Source organism: Hippopotamus amphibius, chromosome 4 (assembly GCF_030028045.1).
Source record: "Hippopotamus amphibius kiboko isolate mHipAmp2 chromosome 4, mHipAmp2.hap2, whole genome shotgun sequence".
In the NCBI taxonomy this organism is placed as follows: domain Eukaryota; kingdom Metazoa; phylum Chordata; class Mammalia; order Artiodactyla; family Hippopotamidae; genus Hippopotamus; species Hippopotamus amphibius.
The window spans coordinates 69,989,944-70,017,366 of record NC_080189.1 but is presented as its reverse complement, the minus strand read 5'-3'; the positions used below and the strand labels follow the sequence as shown (position 1 = coordinate 70,017,366).

Genomic DNA, 27,423 nt, shown 5'->3' with positions numbered 1-27,423 from the left:
ATGTAATACAGGTAATAAGTGGCAGAGCAGAGATATCATATGGCCCACAGTCCTAGAAACATGCTGGACTTGAAAACAAATTAAAGAAAAAATGAGAAAATGAAACCAGCACCATAGCAGTCCATACCATATCTTATACACTTTGAGAGACAATTTAATTGCAGCAAAATATTATCATCTGTCAAGTTAAATTAATTTTAATTGTAAATGTTATTGATTTTGTAGTTTTTGTGTGCATTTAATTCGTAAAATAATTTTTGGCTTATGGTTGAATGAAGCTCATAAAAAAGTTTATGTTTGTACTCATAGAAGCATTTTTTTTTTTTTACAAGGAGGTGGGTAGAGTTCTGATTTTTTTTCCCTTTGGTACATCTCTCAACTTTAAGAAGCACTGGCTTAGTCGGTACTAGTACTTGGAACTAATGATAAATTTCCAGCCAAGTGTGACCTATCATCTTGGCCAATCTGAAATAAACTCAGCAAATTTTTGAGCGTCACACTCCTGCTAATTACCACCCTTCAGAAGTTAAGCAGATTGTAAGTGGGACTTAGGGTCCAGAGAATACCGCACATTGCTACTGGATACTTTTAGAACAATTTCTTCTGAGTGAATTCACATTCTAGGTATTCTACAGGTTGTTTATTTGTTAGAACGCCAAGAAGTTCCAGATGAAACTGAGAAGCTGTTTCTCACGTATCCATTTAAATCATAGTCACTGACAGCATCCATTTCACAACGTTTCAGAAGAGAAGTGAAATCACTGAAGCACAGTTAACTGGGTTATATTGCTTGTAAATTGACCCATTCTTCTACAGTCTGATATCTTTTACACTAAACACTGAGGAAGCACTATTTCAAAATGTATTAAGCGTTCTTTAAGAATATAAACCAGAAAGTCTTTTGTGACTTATATTGGTTAGTACTTGAAATCCCTGGGATCACTGTTGCAGATTTCACAAGAAAGTAATGTAAGACTTACTTTTTTTCACCCAATATTTGTGTAAAAGGAGCTATGAAACAGGCTTGGACAATAAGGTTTATTCTACCAGGTTTTTTTTAGAGTATAGTTAAAGTACACTAAATGGTGCATATTTAAAGTGTACACTTTTTAAAAAGTCAGTTTTGACGTAAGTATACAGCCACAAAACCTTCACTGCTGTCTACACAGTGAACAGTTCCATCATCCCCAAAAGGTTCTACCTTTTTGGGTATGCCCATTTATAAGCTGTAACTCCCTCCATCCCTATCTCCAGGCAACCACTGGCAGATTTCTGTCACTATTGATTAGATTTCTCTATTCTAGAATTGTATATAAGTGGAATTATACAATAAGTGCAGTAAACATTCCCTTTTTTTTTTTTTTTGCATGATGTTTCATTCAGCATCATGATTTTGAGGTTCATCCATACTATACCAATAGTTTGTTTCTTATTTTCTTCTTTTATTTCCTATGTACGTATATACCACTATTTACTTACCTGGTCTCACTGATGGACGTTTCAGTTGTTTCCAATTTGGGACTATTAATCCTGCTCTAAGGTCCTGTGTAGTTAAATAATGTTATTTCTACTACCTCTGGTATATAGGAAGATTGAAGTCTATTAATAGTCACTTATAGCCTGGAGTTCAAAGACAAATTTATATTCAAATACATACGTAGTTACCATTAACTATATGGCTGGGCAGGTTTTCCAACCTCTGTGGGCTTCATTGTCTTCATTTACAAAACAACAGCTCTTTTAGATAGTCTAATTTTTATGCAGTAATTCCTAATCCTAACTTAAGGACATTTTGTTACAAAGTCTAAAAATAGATACACGTTGGAGAATTTAGAAACTTTACACTTAGAGTCACTATTTCAAAATATATGTTGTAATTAGAAGTCTATTTTTAAAGTACATTTATAACTGTGATTAAATCTGTATCCATATATTATTTTTAAATTCAGACACTTTATTTTATACAGGATTTTACTTATACACAAATGTTACAGCAACTAACAAGCCAAATGGTTTTGTAAATACTTAACTTAGATATAGATTCCTCAAAACATTCCTTTTGGGGGATCCCACTAAATGACTGAAACTCATACGTACTCAGATCTCATGACTATCTGATGGATTACTGGAAAGAGAAAATGTCATGTTTGTTTGTTTCTCCCCTTTTGTTTGTTTTGGCTACTTCTCTTTGTCTTCAGTAAAGACCAGTGGCCCCAAACTAGATATTAGAAATGTCAGAATGAATTATATTATGCTGCTCTAGATATAAATAACAAAAGCATCTAATATACACTGAGGTTGTACTCTGCCCCACACCAAGATAAGCCCTTAGTCCTAGGAACCCTATGGGGTGGATGTTGTTATTTCTGCTTCCTAGATGAGAAAACTGACTGTTTTATAGGAACTTGTTCAGTTTCACAGTGGTCCTGAAACGGCTTTGGTGTGGTACAAGAGAGGGTGGTAACAGTGAGAATATCAGTCTTGTCATCATCTCTTCTCAGCTAAAATGCTGGTCCATCCAAATGAGTTATCTTTCCCACCCTAATGGAGCAGGTGGGTTGTGTTTTCTTCTCTGGAGCAACTTGGAGAAATTCTCACAAGGGAAACAAATTATTAAATATTACTTTTGTCAGTTATCAGTCTGTTCATTTTTGTCTCCAGTGAAGATAAATGTTGGCTCATTTCCTATCCCCCTTATAGTAGCACATCCCCTCATCTTAAGAGTTTCTTAAATCAGATTTAACATATTTCTTTCCCGAGTAAAGCAATTAATCTTTTAAACTTAATTGCAAGATATTGTTTGAGAGTCTACTATGCACAGTAAGGAATGACAAAAAATAAAAATCCTTCTGCATAAACTGTATGTTTCCTATTTCCATGCTATTCTAGACCTTCTGTAGTTTCCTGCTAACGTCATTAAATTAGGAACTCCAAATTAGAAATCATCACAGGTTTTTCCTCTTGGGGGTTTTTGCTCATCTGTTTTCCAAAATTTGTTTTCATTCTCTAGACGTGCAAATCGTTTCAGAAAAATTTTCCCATCCTGGTCCCTGCATTTCAAAAGACTAACTGGTATTCCATGGTATGTGAGTGAACGACTCATCTTTTTTTTTTTTTTTTTAATTGCCTCGTGACTGCACAGAATTAACGTACATTGTTAGCCCCATGGAGCGAGATGTTTTGTAGAATTATCCGCCTGTTTTCTAATCTGAGTCAAGTGTTTGTGATTGTAATCCCTGTCCTCCCCTAACATATAGCAGGCTTTGGCATGGTCGCAATCCCTGTAGTATTCTCCCTTTACTGCATAAACATCCCTTGGTTAGATGGAAAATAATTTCAGTTATTCTTCAGTGGATAATGGAGTTCAGCTGAAACATCTTCCTCTAGTGAAATTGGGGTGCAGGAGTTTGTTATGTTTTAACTCCTTCCAAAGATGTTGAAAGTCTCTGCTGAGAAGTCACAGGTAAGGATAAGCTTCCCTGTAGAACTTGTTTGCATGCTGGAAGGCTTTCCCCTCTCCTTCTGTAGCCATTCAGCCAGTGATACCAGCTGCCCTCAGATGGCGTGCAGAATCAGACAAATGAACTATTGATAAAATAGCTGCTATCATAATTTGGGGCCTTGTAGATTACTCACTTGACATTTCCCCAGCTGAGCTATTTCTCTATCAATTTAGGAGACATTTCTGGGTCTCCCCTCTGTTGGTGAGGAGCACTCAGACCATGTGTCTAAGAAGCAGGTTGGGTAGAAAGAAGCAGGTGAAGTTCGATTCTGCATTCCACTTTTAGCTCTGGAAGAATTGCAAAGTTTAGCACATTCTTGAACTATAAATTTAAAGAGAAGAAATAACTCCTAGTTGAGAATGCTTCTATTCTTTTATGTCCTTTTGGAGGAGAGGCTTATCTCATCCTTTCTCTCTGAGAACACGCAATTTCATTGTCCTGTTCCCTGTCACACCAGAAATCTTTTGGCAGAATATGTGGTTGGGTCCCACATATCGTCATTTCACATTAATGGTGATAATAGCAACATTCTCTCCTGCAACTACTTGCTTCTGTGAGTACACTTTACAGAAAGCTGGAAAACCTGACGGTTGTGGCCCAATTACAGCTTATTTACAAATTTACAGAGACTGACCTCCAAGTTTACATCAGATGACTTTCATTATGAGATTCTGAATACTGACCATATGGCACTTTTATATAGCACCAATCTTTAAAGATATGTTTACCTCAGCATTTCCAAACCAAGAATTCTATTAGAAACATGCCATCAATTCACAGGACCTAGTGGTGACAAGGTATATAAATATAGTGGTGACTGTATTTTGAACAGTTACTACATTGACTGCAATTTAAGCTTTAGATAGTGGGTTGGATTAGATGCCCTTTAAGATTTGTTTCAGTATTAAAAGTCTTACGCTTTATGATTGTTGTATTACTGCCAAAAGGAAAATGTGGCCAATTTAATATACTCTAAGGCCAGTGGAAGTAAAAGCAAGATGGACCTATTTTAGTCTCTGTGAATCTGTTCTCTGGGATAATTACTTTGTGGAATAAATAGTATGTGCTTGATGCTTTATTTCTTAACCTAACCTGACTCATCTTAGTTTTACAGATAACCGTTTAAAGTTTGTTTCCTTGATATTAGATTTTTTTCTATTCTAAAAATAAGTAACCTTTGCACTTTGTTTCTTTCTTTTTTTTTTTAAGGTACTGTCCAAGAAGCTGGAACATTGTTAGCCAGCAAGAATGTTCGTGTCAACTGCTTGGATGAGGTAAAATTTAAAACCTTTAATAAAGTGTTTTACTTCCTATGAGAATGGATAACATAAAATCTAATAATAAGAGTTGTTTTCTAGCGTTTGTGCTCAAGTTATACTAAGCTCTAAAGCAAATGTCAGCCGACAGATTGCAAAAGACAAATAAGCATGTAAAACCATGTTTAATTTTACTGGGAATCAAATGAATGACCATTAAACCGATACCACGTCATTTCTTGTGAAGTATGGGAAACTAGACTTTTGTATGCTACTGGATTAGATGTAAATTGGCATCACATTCTGGAGAAAATTTTAGAATATTTCTCATTTTTAAATGTGCCTTCCTTTGATCCAGCAATTCTACTTCTAGGGAGGGTTAACTGAACCTAAACTCAACTTTTGCAATCCAGAATAACTTTCTGAGATGATGGTAGTTTCTCTTCCTAGCTGTCCAGTATGGCAGCCATTAGCACATGTGGCTAGTAGATATTCTATTATACAGGACAGTTCTAATACTAGAAAGTTAACTGAATTTCAAATTCTCATGCAGGAAAGGAGGTGTTTTGTTAACACTTTAGCCGCACATGGGTAACAAAATTAATATCAGACAAAATAAAGTTTAAAGCAAAAAAAAAAAGGATGAAGACTTTTTTATAGGTTAAGTTTAGAATCTACCAAGAACATACCAGCCTTTAGCCTTCGCTAATAAGCTTATAAGCTTTGAGGTTGGTAAAGAAAAGGTAGAATTCAAAGGAGAAATTTGTAAGATCACAATAGCATCTTTTAGAAAATGACAGATAAGTAGAAAAAAGTCTTCAAGAAATGGAAAATTTGGATAACCTAACAGTCTGTGTACTGTATATAAGACAGAAACAGTACATCTCCATTTTACAATGAACACTGTTGAAAATTGGTCTATGTATTATACTACTTTGTAAAGGAAAATTTTAGCTAATTTTAAACAAGTTCACCAAATGCAATGTAACACTGAAAATAAACAAAAATATGTTCCAGATAATAAAACATACAACCTCAATGCTTTTTAAAATTCTGAATAGTTCTTGGGTAAAAGAATAAGAAGTAGAAATTGTCTACTATTAACAAATGAAAACAAAACATTTATCAAAAGCTACTATTTATCAAAAGCTGTGTCATGTAGCCAAGGCCATATTCAGAGGAAATTTTGTAGCATTTATTACTGTACTTTAAATCTTTGTGGTGTTCTGAGTTTTCAACTCATGAAATTAGATGAAAAGAGTAAAGTATACTCAGAAAATATAATAAATGAATTAAGGAAAATAAAATAGAGATAAAAATTTTAAAAAGCCATCAAACACAAGCAACAAAAAAAATAAAAATAGAAATTCAAACCTTTATGCTTCAAAGCACACAATCCATAAAGTAAAAAGGAAACCCACAGAATGGTTTTACAAATCATATCTGGTAAGGGACTTGTAACTAGAACGTATTAAGAACTCTTACAACTCAGTAATAAAAATGACAGATACCCCTATTAAAAAAAATGGGCAAAGGATCTGAATAGACATTGCTCCAGAGAAGACATGTGAATAACCAACATGCACATGAAAAAAAGACTCAAAATTAGCTGCCAGGGAAATGCAAATCAAAACCATGAGAGGCCACTCTACACCCACTAGGATGGCGATAATAAAAAAGATGGATAATAACAGGTATTAGTGAGGATGTGGAAAAACTGGAACCCTCATGCTTTGCTGGTGGGAATGTAAAATGGTGCAGGTGCTCTTTAAAATGGGTTGACAATTCCTCGAATGATTAAACATAGAGTTACCATACGACGCAGCAATCCCAGATACATAACTAAGAAAAATAAAACATGTGGCAAAACAAAAACTTGAACATGAATGCTTATAGCAGCATTATTCATATTCATAACAGCCAAAGGTGGAAACAATCCAAGCACCCATTAACTGCTAAGTGGATAAACACAGTGTAGTATATCCATGTAATGGAATATTATTCAGTCACAAAAAGGAATGAAGTCCTGGTGCATGCTACAACGTGGGTAAATCTAAAAAACATTATGTGAAGTGAAGGAAGCCAGTCAAATAAGAGTGAATATTGTATGATTCCATGTATAGGAGATGTGCGAAATGGGCAAGTTCATAGACACAGAAAGTAGATTAGTGGTCGCCTATGGCTGGGTAATGGGATGGAGGAGGGGGAAATGAGAATGACTGCTAATGGGTATGGTGTTTCTTTTGGTTTTGACAAAAATATTCTAAAATTGATTGTGGTGGTGGTTGCACAACTCTGAAAATACTGAAAACTATTTAATTATAACATTAAATGAGTGAATTATGTCACAATGAAGCTGTTAAAAAAGAAAAGATAAAACAAATGTTATCGATTTAAGACCAAAAAAAATAGACACAATTTGGAAAGTATAAACAAGAAAATAATATGTTTAAACACCAAGGAGGTGAGAACATAACTGCAATTATAAGAGAAATTGTCATAACTTTTTAAAGTCAATCATTTGAAAACCCATATGAAAGTAGTGATTTTTTAGAAAAATAAAAATGAACATATTTATCTCATAGAGAAATAGAAAAACTGGGATAATTAAGGAAGATCAGCGTAAATGTATTTAAGTGACAACTACCTTCTAAAGCTGCAAACCTGAGTAAGCTTTACAAACCATTCAAGGACCATTTAATTCTCATTTTATACAGATTGTACCATTAGTTCATAAAAAGATGGGAAGATGCCCAACTCATTTAATAAAGTTAGCATTATGTTGATGCTAGAATAGGAAGAAGCCCAAGCAAACTGTGAGCTCAATTCACTTTGTGAATACAGGTGCAAAAACACTGTATAAAATATTAGCAACTTGATACAGCAATGTATCAAAAGAATAATAAGACTTAACCAAGTAAGGTTTCTCCAAGAATGATAGGATGGTTCAGTTTAGAAAATCTTTCAATGTAATTCACTATATTATAGAATAAAAGAGAAATATGATCATCTCACTAGATGTTATAATGCATTTGATAAAATTTAACTGCCGAGGGTAAAAACTCTTTCAACAGGTTAAGATAGAATGGCTCTTCTGTAACTTGAATAAGTTTGCAGAAACCGTCCATAAGCATTGGCATCCTACTTAATGTAAAACATTAGAAACACTCCTATACTTAATGTTTAAACTTTAGTAGGAGCACCAGGATCAAGACAGGGAGGTTCCCGGAGAGTCTGTGAATGAGCTGCACACCGATTTGGCCTCCTTGGTGTTCCTTGAACCCAATGCTCCTCTCCCCCAAAGAGTTTTATATTTGCATTCTCTTTACTGGAGCATTCTTCCTCTAGTTATTTACACATCCTTTGTTCCCTCCAGGGCTATGTTCAAATGCCACCTACTCAGAGAGACATTTTTGACTGTCCTTTTAAAAATAATAATCTCTTTTTACCTTCTGGCATTCTCTCTCCCCCTTCCACGATGTTGTTGCCCTATAGCACTTATTCTCACCGTCTGCCTTGTCACCCCTACTAAAATTTAAGTGCCAGGGACTTAGACTGTAGAGGCATGGAACTTCTTCATTGCTACCCACAGTGCATTGATGTGTGTCTGACATATCTTAGGCACTTAGTAAATATTTTCTGAGTGAATGAATGTTGTATTTGATATAGAGTTGTAACTTAGTAGACTAATATTGATGAATTCTTTGATTTAAGAATTATGGGAGAAAAACATTAATTACTTTTAGGGTCATCATATCTAAAGGTTTTAAAACTACTGAAGTTTTAATTTCCTTGTCATTTTCCCATTACTGCTCTCAAGAAAATGACTGCTCCTACTAAATTGCCTCTTGTATAACCTCCCTATAATTCTCATAGCGACAACCTTCTGATAATATTGATGACTTTGCTCATAATAATAGTCTAGAATCATCAAGAACAATTCAAATTATGTTAATAGTCTAAGATTTGCTGAAAAACAGATTATATGTTTTAGAGAGGTTTTCATACAAAACAGCTTTGAAATTCTAGCACCCAGAGAGTCTCTCCTGGGTTCTGAGAAAATTTACTTACAGGGAACAGCTCATTTATTTATCCACTCTAGTGTTAAGTATTCAACATATAAGGTTGGGTGTTTCATTGGATATGGGCAAAACTTATGGAAACTAAACAGTGTAGCCTGGTGTAAATACTACCAATCATTCCTCCAAATCATATAAGTGATCAAAATAGAAATGTGATTTTGGGGATCATTGTTTTACAAATGAGAGTACTCTAATACACATTTTCCACATCTTGTTTTTCTTACTGGCGGTAATTAATGGAAATTTCTTTAATTCAATAGATACAAATGTATCCAATTAGTAACATCATAATATTCCATGCTATGGATATACCATATTCAACGTTCCCCTTGATAAGCATTCTGTTTGTTTTAAGGTTTCTCCATACTTTGTCCTTTTCTTAAGGCATTTATATCTGCTTATCATTTGTTTCCCCAGGAGTTAAGTATCTGTAGTAGAGATGAGAGCCCTGATAAATTTTAGTTTTGGTCCTTGCCCTGGCCATTTTACTAGTCACGTGAGGTTCAGCAGTTCTTCTCTGAATCTCTTTGCTAATCTGTAGAAAACCTCAGGTAATAAAACCATCGTTTTTCCTCAGCAGTTTATGGAAGATCCGAGTGGGGAAGTGAGTATAAAAATGCAGATTATAAAGATGACTTTGTTAATTCATTTTTATCTTCTGTTTTAATTTAATTGCAGGAATTGTTCATAGGTAGGGGGAAAGGTAAATAACTACAATTAATACTTTTTTTCCTTCCTGTTAAAGAATGGAATGACTCCCCTAATGCATGCTGCATATAAAGGAAAACTTGATATGTGCAAATTGCTTTTACGACATGGAGCTGACGTAAATTGTCATCAACATGAACATGGATACACAGCCCTCATGTTTGCTGCACTTTCTGGTGAAGTTTTAGCATTTACTCTAATATGTTAATAATAATTACCTATACAAATCTGTTATAAGTATATGTATATTTTTAAATTAAGTACATTTTTGTTATAGCAATTTTAAGACCGTGTCTTATGGAAAGACATGGTGGGAATTGGTTTTCAAAAGCTACAGTGCATGAATATGTTATATAGTTAATTTAGTGATGTTTCTTTAGTTATTTAAACCACTTGATTCTTTGTATTGACAATATATCTTGTTTAGAAACATGGAGCTAGATCTTGTTTTTGTTTTTCGTTTAATAAATTTACTTATTTATTGGCTGCATTGGGTCTTCGTTGCTGAACGCAGGCTCTCTCCAGTTGTGGCAAGCGGGGGCTACTCTTGGTTGTGGTGCATGGGCTTCTTGTTGTGGTGGCTTCTCTTGTTGTAGAACACGGGCTCTAGGTGCGTGGGCTTCAGTAGTTGTGACATGTGGGCTCAGTAGTTGTGGCTCGTGGGCTCTAGACTGCAGGCTCAGTAGTTGTGGCACATGGGCTTAGTTGCTTCAAGGCATGTGGGATCTTCCCAGGCCAGGGATCGAACCCACGTCCCCTGCATTGGCAGGTGGATTCTTAACCACTGTGCCACCAGGGAAGTCCCTAGATCTGTTATTCTTAAAAGTTAGCTCCTTTGCTGTTCTATAGTTTTATATTTTGAAGTAATATGAAAGCTTCTTTGTTGTTCTCTTGCGAGAATAGCTGCTATGATAGGGCTGTTTGCTTCACTGACATTTACGTACTAAATATGATGACCCACTTAGAAACCTACTCCAATTCATGTTTCTTATAATTTGCTGAATAAAGACAATTGGGAAATATCTAAAATTGAGTGGAATTATCTGTACTTGTTACAGTTTTTTAAGAAAATAAACATGTAACATAATATAATCATGCTTTAAAAGCAGTAATTGTATTTTTATATTCCTGGAAAAGGAAAGCACTTTGAAGCATAATATAAAATATAGACTGCAAAAAGGGCAACATTGCTTAATTTGATTACATAAAATCTTAACATTGCCATATATAGAAAATACCATACATAGCGTTAAAATATAAATAAAAACTAAGGAAAATAGTTATTACATATCCTAAAGGGTCATATCATTATATATTGAGTTCTTATAAATCAGTTAGAAAACAGCAAATACTAGAGTAGAACATTAGAAAATTGAACAGAGAACAAAAGAAATACAAGTGGCTAATAAACTTGTATAATAAAACACTGTCACCAATAATCAAAGAACTGCAAACTAGAACAGCAAATGATAATTTTTCACTTAACATCTTGGCGAAGGTTAAGGAGGAGTGATGATGGGCAGCCTTGGCGTAGAAACTTTTGTGCACTTTTTGGGAGTGCACGTCAGCCCAACCTTGCTGGAAGACAGCCTGGTAAAACACATTTAAAATATACATAACCTTTGATCCTACAGTGTTTTCCAGGAACTGTTCCTAAGGAAATCATAGTTAGTCTTACAAAAAGTAATGGAAAATGCTGTTCACTGAGTATAGTTTATAAGAGCAAATTATCTGTAATGATTCCTTTAGTGAAAGCTAGATCCTCAACTGTCAGTAGTTATCTCAGGCCTGTAGGTATGAAGGATGGGATGAGTTAGTAGACAGTAAGGGGGAACTTTTATTCATTTTATTTTTTCTGTCTTTGTTTTTCATTTTTTTTGGTTTTGACTTTATATACTAAGCATTATTCTTTTTTTTTAATACTATGCATTATCATAGGAAAAACATACTTTTGTTACCAAAAAAAGTGATACCCAATTACATACCATTTTTGTATTGCGTGATATGATTTCTAGAAAATAAGGTTGGTTTCTATGTGGGTTCTGAAGCATTTTACTTTTTACAATAGTTATGATTTATATTTTGGAAAAAATGAAAATGTCCACAAGATAGAAGCCTAAAACTAAGCAGGGAAAAAAAGGGTGCAGGTTATTTAAAAGGGAGTATTTGAATTTGGCATTCCTTAATTTTAGCAAATATGTTTCTTTTTAACTCTAGGTAATAAAGACATCACATGGGTAATGTTGGAAGCTGGTGCTGAGACAGATGTTGTTAACTCTGTGGGAAGAACAGCAGCTCAGATGGCAGCGTTTGTGGGTGAGTTCTTATGGCAGTTTTACATTAGGTTATGCTGAAAATTTCCCCCATGGAAAAAAATACCACTTTGCTTCTCAGAGTGTAAATACTGTCATGTTTAGTTTTTAAAAAGCAAATGTTTACAGTTTTGTCTAACTTAATGAAACACCTAATGACATTTTGGAGAACATGAACAAGCTATTTTGAATTTCCACTCTGAGATACAGAGTGTGGTGAGGCCTTTTTGTCACAGTCAGATGCTTGAATGAGAATATTTTACTTCTCTAAGAAAGTGGTTTAACCTAATGTTTAAGAATAGGAACTGTGGAGTCAGTGATCCTGGGTTGAAATTCCGGCTGTACCACCGAATAGCAAGTTACTTAATGATCCTGATCTTCAGTTTCCTCGTGGCAAAATGGTTACGGGGGGCGGGGGGGGGGGGGTTATTGAAAGGATTAAATGAGATAATAGACCTAAACAGCTTTACATGTGGCTCTCAGTAAGTGCTGTTTATGATAATTATAACATTGATTAGGAAGGAGCATTAAGACCATATACAGCTGTTTCATTATTATCCTCCTCAACCACAAACGTTTATTGTGTGTGCCCAATATTTCTTCGTGTGTTAATCCTGTTACTTGACATAGTATAGGGGGATTAGAAGAGAGTGGGAATGAAAATTGGGCATTTTGTATTTTGGCCCCACTGAGTTGGCAGGTAGGAGAATCCATCAATAGGAAAGCAACAATAGAAACAGCTCACTTATTGGGAATGTACTAAGTAGCTTTGTGAGGCCTAATGATTCATTAGACAGATGCTTAACATGCACAACCTGTAGACCAAGCATCACTCTAGATGCTTTGGTGAACAAGACAGAGGGTGTTAATGCATTCATGGCACTAAGAGGCTAATAAAAGCAATGACTGTGTGAAAATATATTCCAATGGGTAACTTAAGGGTTCCACAGAAATACATCAAATAGAGGGATCTTCTCCCCCATTCCATGGGAATTTCAAGAGGGAAATTACATTTAAGCTAAGATATAGTGGGAATTAGTCAGATATGGGGGACAGTAACTGTATACGGTGTTAAATTTTATGATTATATTACTTAAAACTACTAATAGTAGATACTGTTGATTAAGTCAAATAGTCACTGAGTCACTTTATGACAGCTCTATGAGAACAAATATTCTTGTTTTATTTTAACTCAGTTTTAGGAGGATTTGAGAAAGGTATGGCCTGTGCAAACTTCAGAGAAATATTTATCTCCCACAGTTAAGGGCTCCCTGGTTGCTACCATCTCACCTCTCAGCTAATTTTGAGGCTGTAATGAGAAAAGAGCACTAAACTAGGAATCAGGAGACTCGTATTTCAGTTCACGTCTGCTCCTAATTAGTTTCAAGATCATAGGCGAATCCCTTCATCTTCATGTCCTCAGCTTTCTGATATGTACAAAGAAGCCAAGGAATTAGATAAATCCAAAATTCTATTTAACTCTACAAGTTTTCGTTATGTCCACAATATAATAAAACAGAGCTCAGATAGAGGTTAAATAACTTTCCCCAGATCACAGGGCTGGAGATGGAGGAGCCTGTGCTTTCAACTATTAATACAGTGCTTTTCTTTTTCTCTTTTTCCTTAATACCACTATGTTAATAAAATCTAAAGTACAGTTGTCCACAGTTCCATTCTAAAGTGAGGGTAGTGTTTTCATTCCATTTTAATCTATTTAGGCTAATTTTATAGGCAGAAAATTACATTGCACCCTTTCAAGTTAGTCTTATTAAAAACTCATTCTCCCACTTATATTCCCCTCAAGCAGATCAATACGTATACATATGTATTCACATGTGCAAAATTTTTTTTCATCTTTAAAAAATATGATCATACAAATATACTCCTTGCACCTTGTTTCCTTCACTTACCAGTAAACCATGGGCGTCCCTCCCATTCTCAGTTAGGTAGCTGTTTGCACATGTGTACATGTGTTTCCTCAATGTGACTGGCCTGGTCTTGTTAGAGTATATTTTCTTTCTCCTTTTATTAACTTGAAGAATGCTTTTCTATTCTACCAGTGTGTACTCTCCATAGTAGTGTGTTCGCAGTGCTGCATATCTCTCAGTTACTATCTAGAAATAAGGACAGAACTATACCCTGTGCCCCATCCTCAAGGTATTGTATTTGCCCCTTTAGCAACCCCAACAAGATGAAACGCTTGTAACTCATATCTTTCTCCACATTCTCTGTGTTTGCCTTGTCAGGCAACAGGACTTCCCTCTCCTCCTCCACCACTACCACTAGCTGTGGACTTGGCTGAGAGTCTAGAATTGTTAGTGCCAGTATGTCATTAGAGTGTCATTCATGGTATGTTCCTTCTCCTTCAGCAGTCCTCACCGTCTACAGTATAATTTCTCCGTCACACTGTCTCCACTCATTGGGATTAACTATCTCTGCTGCCAGGGGCTGTTGTTCTCCACTCTCTCCTCTCTTTCCTCCTTGCTCCATCTTGAGATCTCTGTTCGCATTTAGGTTTTGGTTACAGGACCTTCTCAGATGGTATGTAGGTTGTGTATTGTTTGAAACCCATCGTAACCAAAACTGACTTTTTCTCTGCAGTGCGAGTCATATCTTGGCTAGTGTCGTGATTCTTGTATCCCTGCTCTGTTCTCTCCATCATAACTTCATGTGTAGAAGTTAGGCCACAGTTTTCTAAATCCTGGTTTTGCAAGTGAGAATGTGATTTATTTTTCTTCATCAACTTTTCGTTTCTTATTCTGGAACTGTGTTTCAATTTCAATTTATCCTTGAAAGTAAAAAATTGTACTCGGATGTGTCTGGTAGTGTTTATGTTCTCATGACTCCTGCCCAGGGCTGACTCAGTGAGCGCATTCAGCCTAGAGGGTTCAAGTGCAGTGATGGTAATAATGGAACAAAGTGACGTACTGCTCCCCCCCCAGCCCCCACCCCCAGCACTTATTTTCTATTATCAATAGTACTATTTTATTTGCATGTATTGACAACTCATAAATTTAAAAACGTATAAAACTAAATATTTAATGGTTTTAATTATAAAAGTTTAAATATAAATTAAGTAAAAATTTATAAAGATAAACTTTATATATGTATATCACACTAGCATAAATTATTGGCAGATTATTTAAAATAAAATATCAAAATAACTGAAGCACTACCTAAAATGAGAAAGATTAATCTTGGAAAATAAGTAAAGTAATATTTTTTTTCTTCTCACGAAGGTGTAATTTTAAGAAACCCCTAGTCCTGTGACAATGTTGTTGTTACGTGGCCAGTATTTTTACATACGGATATTTCCAACTGCTCACAAGGCTTTTTCTGAATACACTAATTGGGGGACTGATGAGAATGTATGTGTGTTTACTTGCAGTATATTTGCTTAATTGTCATTTTTCTCTCTTCTTAAAGATTGTGTCGATAGAGATGATCATTTTCTGAACAGAGCACTTCATATTTTTAATATTTCCTGTTACTGTTTGACTTCTCCTCAAGATAAATATAATGGAGATTTCTGGTTTTAAAAAAAAAGAAAGAAAAAAAAAAGAAACTGGTGTTTCAGCACTTAAGAACAGCATCAAAGACCAAAAATGATACTGTGATCACTACTATAATTTCCCCTTAAATCATGGATGTTGTTCTTTTATCATTTGTTTAATTATTAATTCTCCATCCATTTCTCTTTTTTTCCCCTGGATCTGTTTTTCAGCTCTCTCATCTCTTCCATAATGATTTCTATATTCTAGTTTTTCTCTGTTTTGAGATATTTCATCACTTCATCTTTTACATTACTATTTTAGTCCTCAGTAGTAACCAAAATTACCTCTTTCAGTTTGTCTATTAACCTTTAAAAACGGAATCTTTCTGTGGTCCATGAAAGTCTCTTTACATACTCTAATTGATCTGCTTAACTTAAGTGTTCTTCTTGGGTGGTTGTGGTCATGGCCAGCCTCAAGGGTCCACCCGGCCCACAGTGCAGTCCTGCTGGTCACCTGTTGTTGGCAGGATCGAGCACATGCTCCCTGGATCGCGCACAAGTGGGCAGAGGCCACGTGAGCCACGCAGGGTGGACCCCTCTCCGGGAGCCCCGGTGTCTGGGTCTGCTCCCCAGGACTCTCCACCACCAGTCTCTCGGCCCTCATCAGGCAGAGAGGAGAAAGAAGTCCATCCTCCAGAGATCCCGAAGAGCCTGCACCTGCAACTGTGCCCTGCAGGCATGGCCTGCTTGCCCAGGGTGGCCACTTTCTTGCTCCAGAGGAGTAGTGGAGAGGGAGCCAGGGAGGGAGAGGCAGCAGGAACACACAGTCAGGCCACCAGCTTCTCCAGGGAAGGTTTTGCTTTTATAGAACAGTTTTTACCTCTGGAAATGGCTTGCGAAGTGGCACAAGGATCTGTAAGGAGCCATAATATGGATTCCAAGCTTACAGGAGTAAAAGCTTTTTCTCTAATTCATTTCACAAAGAGGCCAAGCTTTTCTCAAATTCAACGGGAGGAAAGCTTAGCTTAACAATATGAATAGTAATTATAATGATAAAGAAACTTTATGCAGAATAAATCTAATTCTGTATAAAAAAAGCCAGATGTGATTAGGGAAGAATGAACATCATTTGTGTAGGGGTGGAAGAAAAGACACTTAAATTGCAAGCAACTTTTCTTAAATATTTAGGGACAGTTTTAAGTTGAACACTGCTTTTTGTTGTTGTTATCCACATAATCTGCTTATGTATTGTGGATTCTGTGTCTTTAAAAGGAGATTATTTCTTTATTCTTTTCTTTTGTTTGTTTGCTTACAAAGGCATACTTTATCAACTTGTTGTAGGTATACTATGGTATAAGAGAAAAGGTTTTTGCTGAAAAATAAGGATTAAAGCCAGTATATTCCCCAAAGTCATAAAGTTATAAGTCATATTTACCAGTTCATTTAGTCCCATGTGATTCATTCCCATTGATCTGGATGAAATAATCAGGTCTCCCATTAGTTTTGTCATTTGTTACCCAGTCCAGTGATATTATCGAAAGGCTATCAGAAATTTATATGTGTTAAAAAGTTCCTATTTAAAAGGAGATTATTTCTTCACTTCACAGAGCATGCTTTATAGATGTTCCCCAAAAGCTCCTCCTCCTCTGTTCTCCTTTCCTAAAAATTAAAGATGTTGATACATGTTTCCTTCAGAAAACAGAGCAACATAATAAAAACAATGGAAAATGTCTTATTTTGAATGATAAAATAATACATTTCTTATTGTTCTATTAAAAGGTCAACATGACTGTGTGACCATAATCAACAATTTCTTTCCTCGGGAGAAACTGGATTATTACACTAAACCCCAGGGGCTGGATAAAGAGCCGAAACTGCCCCCAAAGTTGGCGGGCCCGCTGCACAAAATTATCACCACAACAAATCTTCATCCTGTCAAGGTGCTGTAGCATTTTTTGTATTTGCTTTCTATTTAAGTATTGCTTCAGAATTTAAACTGCTCTTAGTACATAGGATCATAATTGTCTTGGGTTGCTTTTTGTTGATGTAAAGCCCTCTTGTTCAGTTGATACAGTGAAGAAGTGCTCTCATCTGAAACCCAGAAGAGAGTGAGGGACACAGAGGAGAGCAAGAGGAAACGCTAGACAGAGAGAGCGGTTCAGCTGAGGCCGAGCTTCTGCCTCATCTCACAGTGAGGTCTGGACCCTGGACCATGAATGGCTCCAGAGAGGCAAGGGAGCTAGGCTTTCAGATGTCAGTCTGTCACTGGCTGAGGTCTGTCCCCAGAGGGAAAGGACAGCCAAGTGAGATGGCTCTCTTTGGATGAAGGAAGTTCCCTGAGGAAGGAGGCAGCTCTGAGCCCACAGCAGCCAACAATCCAGCAGCAGGGACCTGGTACCCGGGCCTGGTAATGAGGATCTGGGTGGGGGACCAACACCATCTACTACAATGATTATCCTTCCAAGAAGTGTTCTGAAATACAGTCATGAACACATTTTTTCCATGCAAGTAGATATTTGATGCATTTAAGTCACACAGTTCTTCCAGTAAATAGTCAAATCACACAGATTTTCAGACTTTGTAGACCAGCCCAGAAGTTCAAATGGCTTAACTGGGAAACTTCAAGGACTATTCTGAACTATTCCCACAGCTATTTTCTGCATATTTTGTATATGACCTTTTTGTTTGTTTATAAAATGATTGTTTTTCTAAAATTGATCCAAATGAGTATAATTTTTTCATTGTCATCACAGAAAACTCCATGTGTGCTACAATGATGCTGTCCTTTTTCAAACTTCAGTGTCTACCATATGTCTTCATTCATAGTGTATAGATTTGATAGTAATTTAGAGCTGATTGGTGAGCAAGACAGTATGTTGAGTCAAAAATTAAAGTTTTTCTTAATACAAAATGTTATTATAAACTAGTGAAATAGATTTCCTTAGTTTGTTACAAAAGAATCTGGAATATCCTGATCGTCATTAAGTAAGTGGACAGCTCTCATAAAGTAATTCTTCTGAAAACTAACACTCATTTAAAGATATAAGTTCCAAATTGTATATAATCTTATTACTTTATTGCTACATCCTTTTGCATACAGTCTTTGAAGCTCAAGGAACAGGCAAATCAAAAAAACACTTTTCATGTGGCCCTTCACTCAAATTAATTTTTTGGACCATCTAGAGAGATGACAGACTAGTAGATCCTTTCCCATACAACAGACAAGTGGTATCCATTCTGTTTTTATTTTTCAAAACTCAAATGTTTTACTTAACATTCTGATAAAACCTCTAGAGGCAACACTTGTGATCCTAATCAGGCAAAAAAAGAAATTAAGCCATGAATCAAGTGTTTGTGTTTCTAGTGGACATTTTCTAGGTCCTAGAATTTAACCTTTAAAAAAGATTTAGCCTCTTCTGTTTCAGTCCTTCTTTCCCTCCAAGCACGCGCAGGAAAGAGAGAAGTCTTATAAACAGTGACTCCCTCTCCGTGGCGCTCCTTCTGTTAGGAGTGGAGCAGGCTGGGGTGGGAAGACAGGATTTTTTCCAGAGATACAGTATTTCTCAGTGGAGAGAACGTGTCTGGTTTTACAAGGCCCTTGTCATTCCCCTTCTAGCCTGAGCTTTACAGAATAATCTGGGTTTGATTGATTTGAAGAAGTTTCCGTGTGTTTCTGATTAACTGTGTCTTATATCTGTTTCCACCATTTGAGACTGCAGTCATCTCAATTACTGTGATTATTGAGTCTATGGAGTAATTTTTGATGTTTGCACAGAACCTAGTCTCTCAGGGTTAAGTATCCTAAGACTTAGTGTACCTCCAATTATCTTTAAGGGCACATATTTTGAGTAAATTCAATTAAGGGTATATTTATACAGACAAATTGAACACTATATTTTTTAGAGCATTTGATCTTACAAGAGAGACTATTCTATGATTATAGTACCTTCCATTAGACCACACCTTGCTTTTTGGAGGCATAAATAGTCTATTCACTTGAAAACCTTTCTTTTATCCACACTTTAGATAAAAGCTGTCCAGTTGCTTTTGTGGTGGCCCATTTTCATTGCTTTACCCCTATTCAAGCTGCCATGGATCTTCATAGGGTGTATTATAAAATAGTAACTAACAGCCACTATCAAATCAAAGACCTTTTAAAATAAGCACAGTACAACACTCGATCCAACAGTGCACCTTTTCACTGCAGTGTACCTAACACAGATACATTTGCATGGAGGTTAAGTGGCTGCTATAGCAATAAGAATGTTTGTTTTCAATAGGAAATTGGGGAATTGTGCTAATGCCCAGAATACAGACATTATAACGGAGGAAAACAGAGTCACAGGAAAAATGACAATAGAGTTTAGCAGGGTCTCTAAGTGGTTAGGAGACAGATGTGTGCAAGTGATCCTCTCTTTTGATTATTAACATGATTTTTAAGCCCAGAATTTATTTATTCCTCTTCAGTAATTAATAATGATTCCCTTCGTAATAAATTCATTATTTTATAATGCTGCAGGGATTAAAGGAAGGAAACTAATTCAAATATGCTTTTGTGTGAAGCTAAGTAAATGCTTCAGTGAGCTCATGGTTAAGCTGTGGGTATATATCATTTTTTTGTTGTGTGTACTGCTGTATGTTGTAAAATAAAGTCTAATATCTTTAACAAAAAAATCATTCATCTGGGTTCTATTTGGGATTTTTTTAAAGAATTCTCACATGTAAGTTTAGATCCTATGCTTTGATTACAAATGCTGTATACAAAATATTGAGCAAACAGCTTCAATTGATTGCAGTTGACAGCAGAAATATAAACAGGTAATTAATGATAAATGTTATGGTAGGGAAAGTTGTCAGCAAATTTATAATAAGGATTCTGATTATACTTATTTCATGAAATCGAATAAATTATTATTGAGTGCTATATTTTAAGTAAAATACTAGGTTATATATCAATTTAGTAGTGTCAAAAGTAAGTAAAAATCTTAATTTAACAAGAACATTTAATTTATGTTATATTTTCAAGTAGGAAGCTCGGCATGGGTTTTACTTAAGGTAACAAATTATCTTTTTTCATGTCTAAAGAAAAGGATCTAATTCATGAGATCTCCTACCTGTTGTTTCCTAAGATTACCTGGGATAGGTATTTAGCAGTAACACGTAAGTTAACAAATACTGAATGACCTTCTGCTCTGAGAATACAGTTGTGCCTATGTTACACACGTTTACATTGCTGTGTCTCATTTTAGATTTTTACAGCTGTCCTGTGCAAGCCTACCACAACCAATAAAGAAAAAAAAATACTCCTTATTGTACTAAATTTGGGCTAAATCCGTGCATATATGAGAGTTGTGGGATTCATAAGGCATCAGATTGGATAACTCTCTAATAATCCCTTTTTAAAGCTATTTTGCTTTCCTCTTTGACCTTTTCACATTGATGATTAGAAGCATTGTTAGGAAATTTTCCACAGAGATACGTAGTCAACCAGTAAGTGATACACTTTTTATTTTTAGACTTCTGTCTGTAAAAATCTCATTTCCTTATAATTAACAAGAATGGTTGAGAACTGTGGTTTTCCTAGCCATGAAATCCTAACACTCAGTAACGTTAACTAAAAGTAGGGGTTGCTCTGTGATTTGATTCTGTATGTAAAGAGTGTGCAAATATGCCATACTTAGCTTTAGTAAAAGTGCTTTTAACAGAGATAGTGACACCATGATTCCAAGTGGCCACCTAACACCCTGGTTTAGCTGGATGGTAAATCACTTGATAACTTTGATATACAGAGTTCAAGAGATTCCATGATCTCAGCATCCTTCTGTATTAGTTTTACAATTTGATCAGTGGCACTTTGCATTCTAATTTGAATTAACATAGTAAATATGTGATCATAAGAAAGACTTTATTTGGTAATCAAAACTGACCACCTAATTTGTACATGGAAAATCTCTCATGGAATTTTTAAGATTACTGGGATTTCTTCTAGATTGTGATGCTTATAAATGAGAATCCTCTGCTGGCAGAAGCAGCAGCTCTGAATAAATGCTACAAGGTGATGGATTTGATTTGTGAGAAATGTATGAAGCAAAGAGACATGAATGAAGTACTGGCTATGAAAATGCATTACATCAGCTGTATCTTTCAGAAATGCATTAACTTCTTAAAAGATGGAGAGAATAAATTGGACACTCTAATCAAAAGGTACTGTTTTTTACCCATGTCAAGTCTAAAATACACTCAAATGTATAATGTCTTACTATGTGAAATCTCATTCTGGATTTAAAATTTAAACATTTTAGCAGCAGCTGTTATTGTTGAGATCACATTTCATCTGCGAGAAACAAGGAGCACTATTATAACTAGACTGATGATTCCATTCTATACTCTTTACAATAATGCATTTGTTATCCCCAGTTATAGGTGAGAAATCTGAAGTCTGGAGAGGTTAAATAGCACGTGTAAAATCATGCAGCTAGAAAGTAGCCCAAGTCCAAGTTTGAGGATACGTGTGCTAAGCTGTAATTGCTGCTCTGGATTCCTGACAGTGCTCAGAGTATTTCTGTTCCTGTACCTCGGAAAGCTGTGTGTTGCCCTTGTTCTCTGGCTACTGGGAATCAAATTCGCCTATAGTTTTACTAAGAAAACAGAACTAAGTCAGAAGGGTGTGACTCAATGAGAGTTTTCATTCTTTGTTCAAATAACTGACATGGTAATAATTAACTAGCTAATCTGATAACAGTGTTTAGTATGTTTTATGTCGGGAGTCACTTTTATAAATACATCTCTGGGTCCCTAAACCTGATAAGGCCTGGCCCAATGTGCAGGTAGAACAGCAATTTGAGTTGAGTCTGTCCTCATGATGTGAAGACATAGTGAAAATCTTAAGCAGCAAAGAAGAAACTACTCAAAGTTCATGGGTTCAGCTGGGAGGAAATGCTTAGTAATTCAATTCCAGTTACTTTTTAAAAAATATGTTTCAGCTTGTTAAAAGGCCGAGCTTCTGATGGCTTTCCAATATATCAAGAAAAGATCATTAGAGAAAGTATCAGAAAATTTCCTTACTGTGAAGCGACACTCCTCCAGCAGCTGGTGCGAAGCATTGCTCCTGTTGAAATTGTAAGGCTCTTCATAACTAAGTTAACTCTATCAGTAAGACCTGTTTACCATATTTTGTACAACTAAAGGCATGTTCTCTTTAGCATTATTTATTTAATAAAGACATAACTTTATTACTTTAGAAAAATTTCAGAAACAAACATGGAGATAGGTTTGCCTGTTAATACTGTTTCTGTTTATCCATTTCCCCTCTCTCAATTCTCTTCTTCCATTTATATGTTCCTGGTTTAATAAACAGGATATCCTTATTTCGGAATATAGATTGTTACAGTGGATACTTACGTTCTTAATGCCTCTGTGAAACCCTTAACCATGGGTACACATGCACTGTGAAATATAGATCCACACTTGTTCACGTGTAGCATGTGAAAAACCAGTACAAAATCCCACACTAGATGAAAGTAGAAATTGAATGTCTCTGTTGATGGGTTCCTGTCGGGGGGATGTGAAAGGATGAGTCATGAGAAGGCTCATTGTGTGTCCTGCTAAACAATCTCAAAGTATGTCCCAACTTCTTATGTTCTAGCTTCATGCCTCTGATTTTACACATTTTCCATACGTTAAAAAAAGGAATCTATTTATACTTGCCAGTTATGGGAAGTAAATTTTAACTTTATTATCTGCTCTTTAAATTATTCACTGCCCTTTTGTCATATATTTAAACAGTATGAAAGACCCTCCCTGCCTTTCCTATTTTGAATAGGTTTTAGTTCACCTTATCTACACCAGTTATGCTTTTATGCATTTCAATCCAATCCTTTATCAGCCTTTGTCTATTAGGCAAGAAACTGGTCCTGACACTATTCCCATCCATGGCTTCCTCCCTCCATCGGGCAATGTTGGTTCTTCTCTGCCTTCTCTAGGCTGTTATATCATTCTCAGTCTGAAAAATCAGGACTAAAAATGGGTTCCAGGTACTGCTTTATGCATCAAGACTTCACCTACTCAGAACTGTGAAAGAAGAAAGACCTAAGCACACAAGATGATCTCATGAAGTTCATGCATTGATTTATTCCTGAGACTCACCGTGATTTCACATAGAGATTCTTTCCCCTTGCTCCTTAATATGCTTGGCTATTTGGTGTTTAAGCTTTTGGAAGATTAAAGTTAGCAAATTATGAGGGTGGTTTATCAATTATGAAAGTGTTTTGGCTGTGCATGTCAAACTCCAGCCAACTATGAATTAAATAGATAAGGGTTTATTTATTCACACATACTCAGAAGCCCAAAGGTAGGCAGACCAGATCTGGTGCAGTAGCTCAGAAATAGACTGGGGACCCAAACACTTTCCCCTTTTTCCATGGAATATTCTTTAGCCGTATAGATTACCATACACATGCTAATGACCTCACCATAGCAAGGCATCTAATGCTCCTCCTGCAAGCTCACATTCCTGTCCTAGGAGAGCTGGGAAACACAAGCTCTCCCTGAAACCCAGTGCTGTGCCACGTGACCACTCTCAGTGGCACAGGTGGAAGTGAGTATTTGGGAGAAATGGGTATTCTGTGGAAATGAATGTTTTTGGCTGGTCTAAACATTGCTGCTCTGACAAATTTATGTTCCTATTAGCAAGGAAGTTGGGGGAATGGCCATCAGAGAAGCAATTAACAGTGGCTGCTGTGGGATATTTCCAGCACTAACAAGTATAGCTGACATTGTATCTTCAAGGGAGAAAACAGAAAAACTAAAAATAGCAAGCTGGAGTACTTTTTTAAAAAGTCAAAGCAGGTCAGTGTAAGGCTCAACAATCTACCCTGGCCCTCTATCATAAAATAATGTAGTTAGAGTGTATGGTGTATGATTGATGTTTATCCTAGTGATCTGAGTCATCAATACAAGGTTTAATAATTAAGATAAGATAGTATCTATTTAATGCACTTTAGAAAAATCTCTCTCTTTAAAAATTTTTGTTCTTTAAGAGTTACGTAATCTGCTCTCCGAAAAACTTTGTCTGCAATGTTTGTGGTTGTGAATGTCCCAGAGAGCCACTGTTTACTGCCTCATAGCTTCCAGTAACCTGCGAGTTCATAAGCCTCTGAAGCGGTGTCAATCTTGTCCTGTGACATGGTGGTTCTCACGGCGGGCTGCCACGAGGGTCACCTATGGTACTTTCCAGCAGTGCAGATGCTGGGCCCTCCTGTGCAGGTTTTGTTTCCCTCTGCCTACTGTGAAACGCTGGCTTCCACCTGTCACAAAGTTCTGTAGGAAGTGTGAGGCGTGGCTACATTTGAGAAATGCTGCTCCAGCATTGTAACAGATAATACTGTTAGAGATATTTTGCTTTATCAGTTGACAGTGTGTTCTTTAACTTCTGGAAGGCTAGCTAATGTCTCTGATTTTATAGGATACATTGAATAAAACATCCTGTTTGTTTTTAGGCTGAGAATCTTCTATAGGTGGAGCTCTGGTGCCTAAACAGATTCATATTTAACAAAGTAGATGACAAGATTTTGTAGAGCAAGAAAGAATTCTTGTTACTCAACTATGATACGAAAGATTTCACGTGGTTACTCTGCTGTACCGTCAGTTTTTTCTGAAGCAGTAGTTCATATTAACAGCCATACTTGTAGCAAAAAATTCTTTAGTTTTACCTCTGGTTATATCTGTGAGAATGTCATTGTTTTCTGATTCCCACAAAAGTCCCATTTTGGGGGAGATTTTGAACATGTCTCGGTCACTTTTACAAAAAAATATTTCAGCACAAACATGTAATTGTTGTAAAATCTGTTGAATATATCATACTCTGTGGGCCAGACTATTGTCTGATTACTTTTGAGGCAAAATAATTTTATCGATTAATAAGTGTTCATTGTAACATTTAAGTACCAATAATTCTCAAACTGTGTGTGTTTCAGAATTACCTGTAATAATGCAGGTACATGGACCACATCCTTAGAGATTCTAATTTAGAAAGTATAGATCAATCTGAATTTTTAACAAATTCTCTGGTGCACACCATCATTTGAGCACAGCTGCCATAGACATTCATTCCTGATGAAATTATTAACATGTCTAATATCTGAGGCTTTATTTCACCTGTTTTTTTTCCTCACTGTTATACTATCTTCATTACAAAAGAGAATTCTTAGCCTTTGAACATGAAAGGAAACTCAGTCATTATTTGTTTTTAGGAGAGCAAGGCAGTTTCAAAATGAGTGCAGTGTAAAACAGTGTTCCAGGGTGGCATTTGTGAATCTTTGTTATGTACAATTGGTAAGATAATAGTAAAACAAATATTCTTAGGAAGAAAAAGCAAATACAAATGAAAATTTAAACTATGAAAGTTGGCAAAATTTTAGTTGGGAATAAAGAAGCACATTTGAAAAACTCAGAAATAAGAACTGTTGTGAGAAGGTAAGATAGTTCAGTACCCTGTAATTGCTCTAAATAGATCTTAATAGTATTATCCCAGGCAGATAAATATTTAAATAGGTCTTAATAGCATTATCTCAGGCAGATAAATATTTGCCCATATAATTTCCTCTGTAAAAAAATTTCATAAATCCTCTTTAGCAAGCCATTCTGATTTTCAGTAACCATATGAAAATTTTCATATTTTTGGTTTTTCTTAATACCCTAATGCAATCACATGTATGTCTCTCTTTTTTTAATTAATTTATTTATTTACTGGCTGCTTTTTTTTTAAGAACTTTTATTGAGATACAATTGACATAACAATAAACTGCATATATTTAAAGTGTACAATTTGGTATTTTTCTGATTAGTAATGTATATATGGCAATCCCATTGGGTCTTCGTTGCTACTCCTGGGCTTTCTCTAGTTGCGGCGAATGGGGGCTACTCTTTGTTGTGGTGTGTGGGCTTCTCACTGCGGTGGCTTCTCTTGTGGTGCATGGGCTCTAGGCGCGCTGGCTTCAGCAGTTGTGGCTCGCGGGCTTAGTTGCTCTGAGGCATGTGGGGTCTTCCCGGACCATGGCTCGAACCCGTGTCCCTGCATTGGCAGGTGGATTCTTAACCTCTGCACCACCAGGGAAGCCCTGTATGTCTCTTTAATTTTAAGAGCTTGGAACATTTCAGTGATAAGGGTGATAATTTTTAACTATTAGAATTGCAGACCTGCATCAAGTAAATAGTTTTAAAAAAAAGTCTTTAAAACACTTAAGTTGCACTAAACTTTTAAGAATTAAGATAAACATTTGTGGTGTACCCTGTAAATTGTCCCTCAGAATATGTAAATTGTCTTAATTCTCAGAAGGAAATTCCACTCTGAGTTCATTGCCTTCTATCTGAAATCTTTGTGTGCTTACTGAATAACCCTAGTTAAAAAATACGTTTATTCTAGAATAGGGCCAAATTTTTTCTGTCTGGATATTTGGACCCATGACTTACCTGCCGTGTACTTTGTGTAGAGAAAAGGTGTACTCAAAAAGGTATTTGTCATTTTGTCATAAAGTCTGTGCAGTCTCTTGCCTTTGATCATTTTGTCTCTTGTTCTCCAAGTGTTTTCTCTGTAGTCTTTCAATGGTGATTTCAGAGGTTTTTTTCTCCTCTTCTTTCCTACTGTAGGGTTCTGATCCTACTGCATTCTCTGTACTTAGCCAGGCCATCACTGGTCAGGTGGGTTTCGTGGATGTTGAATTTTGCACTACCTGTGGAGAAAAAGCAGCAAGCAAAAGATGCTCAGTGTGCAAAATGGTAAGAATGAAGTTCTTTTAAGTTCGTTGACATCTGGTTTAGATTTCATCCAAGTTGGTAATTGAGTTTTAATATTCTGTAAATATAATAGTTGACATTAGTTTTCTAATATATTATGTGTAAAGTATTATAGCTAATATTTTAAAATAGTTTCGGAAGAGATCTACAGGATAAATGTGGTTTATCCTGTGCCCTCTCTGTCTTCTGTCAAACTCCCAGGCTGCCCAGCTTCTATGCTGACCACCCCTGAAAAAGAAAGAATGTGAATAAATGAGTCAATATGAGAAAACAAGA

General features: G+C 36.0%; 1 protein-coding gene across 3 annotated transcripts in view; it reads left to right on the top strand.

Moving 5' to 3' along the window:
• Window positions 1-27,423, top strand: part of ANKMY2 (ankyrin repeat and MYND domain containing 2) — a 36,272-nt gene that overhangs the window by 2,516 nt on the left and 6,333 nt on the right. For 2 of the 3 annotated variants that reach the window (XM_057730476.1, XM_057730475.1), the window contains exons 2-8: window positions 4,713-4,777; window positions 9,587-9,725; window positions 11,767-11,865; window positions 17,134-17,294; window positions 21,344-21,558; window positions 22,338-22,473; window positions 27,001-27,129. In XM_057730476.1, the coding sequence (XP_057586459.1) occupies window positions 4,713-4,777; window positions 9,587-9,725; window positions 11,767-11,865; window positions 17,134-17,294; window positions 21,344-21,558; window positions 22,338-22,473; window positions 27,001-27,129 (944 nt within the window). Of the gene's footprint in view, window positions 1-3,047; window positions 3,083-4,712; window positions 4,778-9,586; window positions 9,726-11,766; window positions 11,866-17,133; window positions 17,295-21,343; window positions 21,559-22,337; window positions 22,474-27,000; window positions 27,130-27,423 lie in introns of those variants that run through there. The other variant, XM_057730477.1, reaches the window with a different exon arrangement.